The sequence below is a fragment of the Penaeus monodon genome, chromosome 29, assembly GCF_015228065.2.
Source record: "Penaeus monodon isolate SGIC_2016 chromosome 29, NSTDA_Pmon_1, whole genome shotgun sequence".
Taxonomy (NCBI): Eukaryota; Metazoa; Arthropoda; class Malacostraca; order Decapoda; family Penaeidae; genus Penaeus; species Penaeus monodon.
This window is the reverse complement of record NC_051414.1, coordinates 1937369-1937759: the sequence shown is the minus strand read 5'-3', so window position 1 is coordinate 1937759 and position 391 is coordinate 1937369. Positions and strand designations below refer to the sequence as shown.

Genomic DNA, 391 nt, shown 5'->3' with positions numbered 1-391 from the left:
TAAGCCCAGTCGGCCGCGTGCGCTCCATTGAAACGCGACTCCCCGTACCAGCAGGTGTAACTACGCCCACGGGCTGGTGCAGCTGCGAGGCGCCGCCCGCCACGGCAAGTACAAGACGAGGAACTGCCAGTCGTACCACCACACGGGCTCCTGCCGCTACGGCGCCCGCTGCTCCTTCATCCACGACCCCGAGGAGGGCGTCCTCAAGTGCTCCATCGCCAACAAGGAGGTGGGTGTCGCCGCCCGCGCGCGCTTCCTCTCTCGCGCTCGCTCTTCGCCGTTGCTCCTTTCTCTTGGCTTTTCCTTTTGTTGTGTAGCGGGATTTTTTCCCCTTCGTGTAAGGTGTGTGTTTTAATGTTAGTTATTGTTGAGCTTTGGTGTCTGGTTTTTC

At 60.1% G+C, this 391-nt stretch overlaps 1 protein-coding gene across 1 annotated transcript in view; it reads left to right on the top strand.

Annotated features, from left to right (window-relative positions):
• Positions 1-391, top strand: part of LOC119591894 — a gene marked incomplete in the record, with an annotated part of 29081 nt that overhangs the window by 22611 nt on the left and 6079 nt on the right. The window contains 1 exon segment of the mRNA XM_037940643.1: positions 48-229. Within this exon segment, the coding sequence (XP_037796571.1) occupies positions 48-229 (182 nt within the window).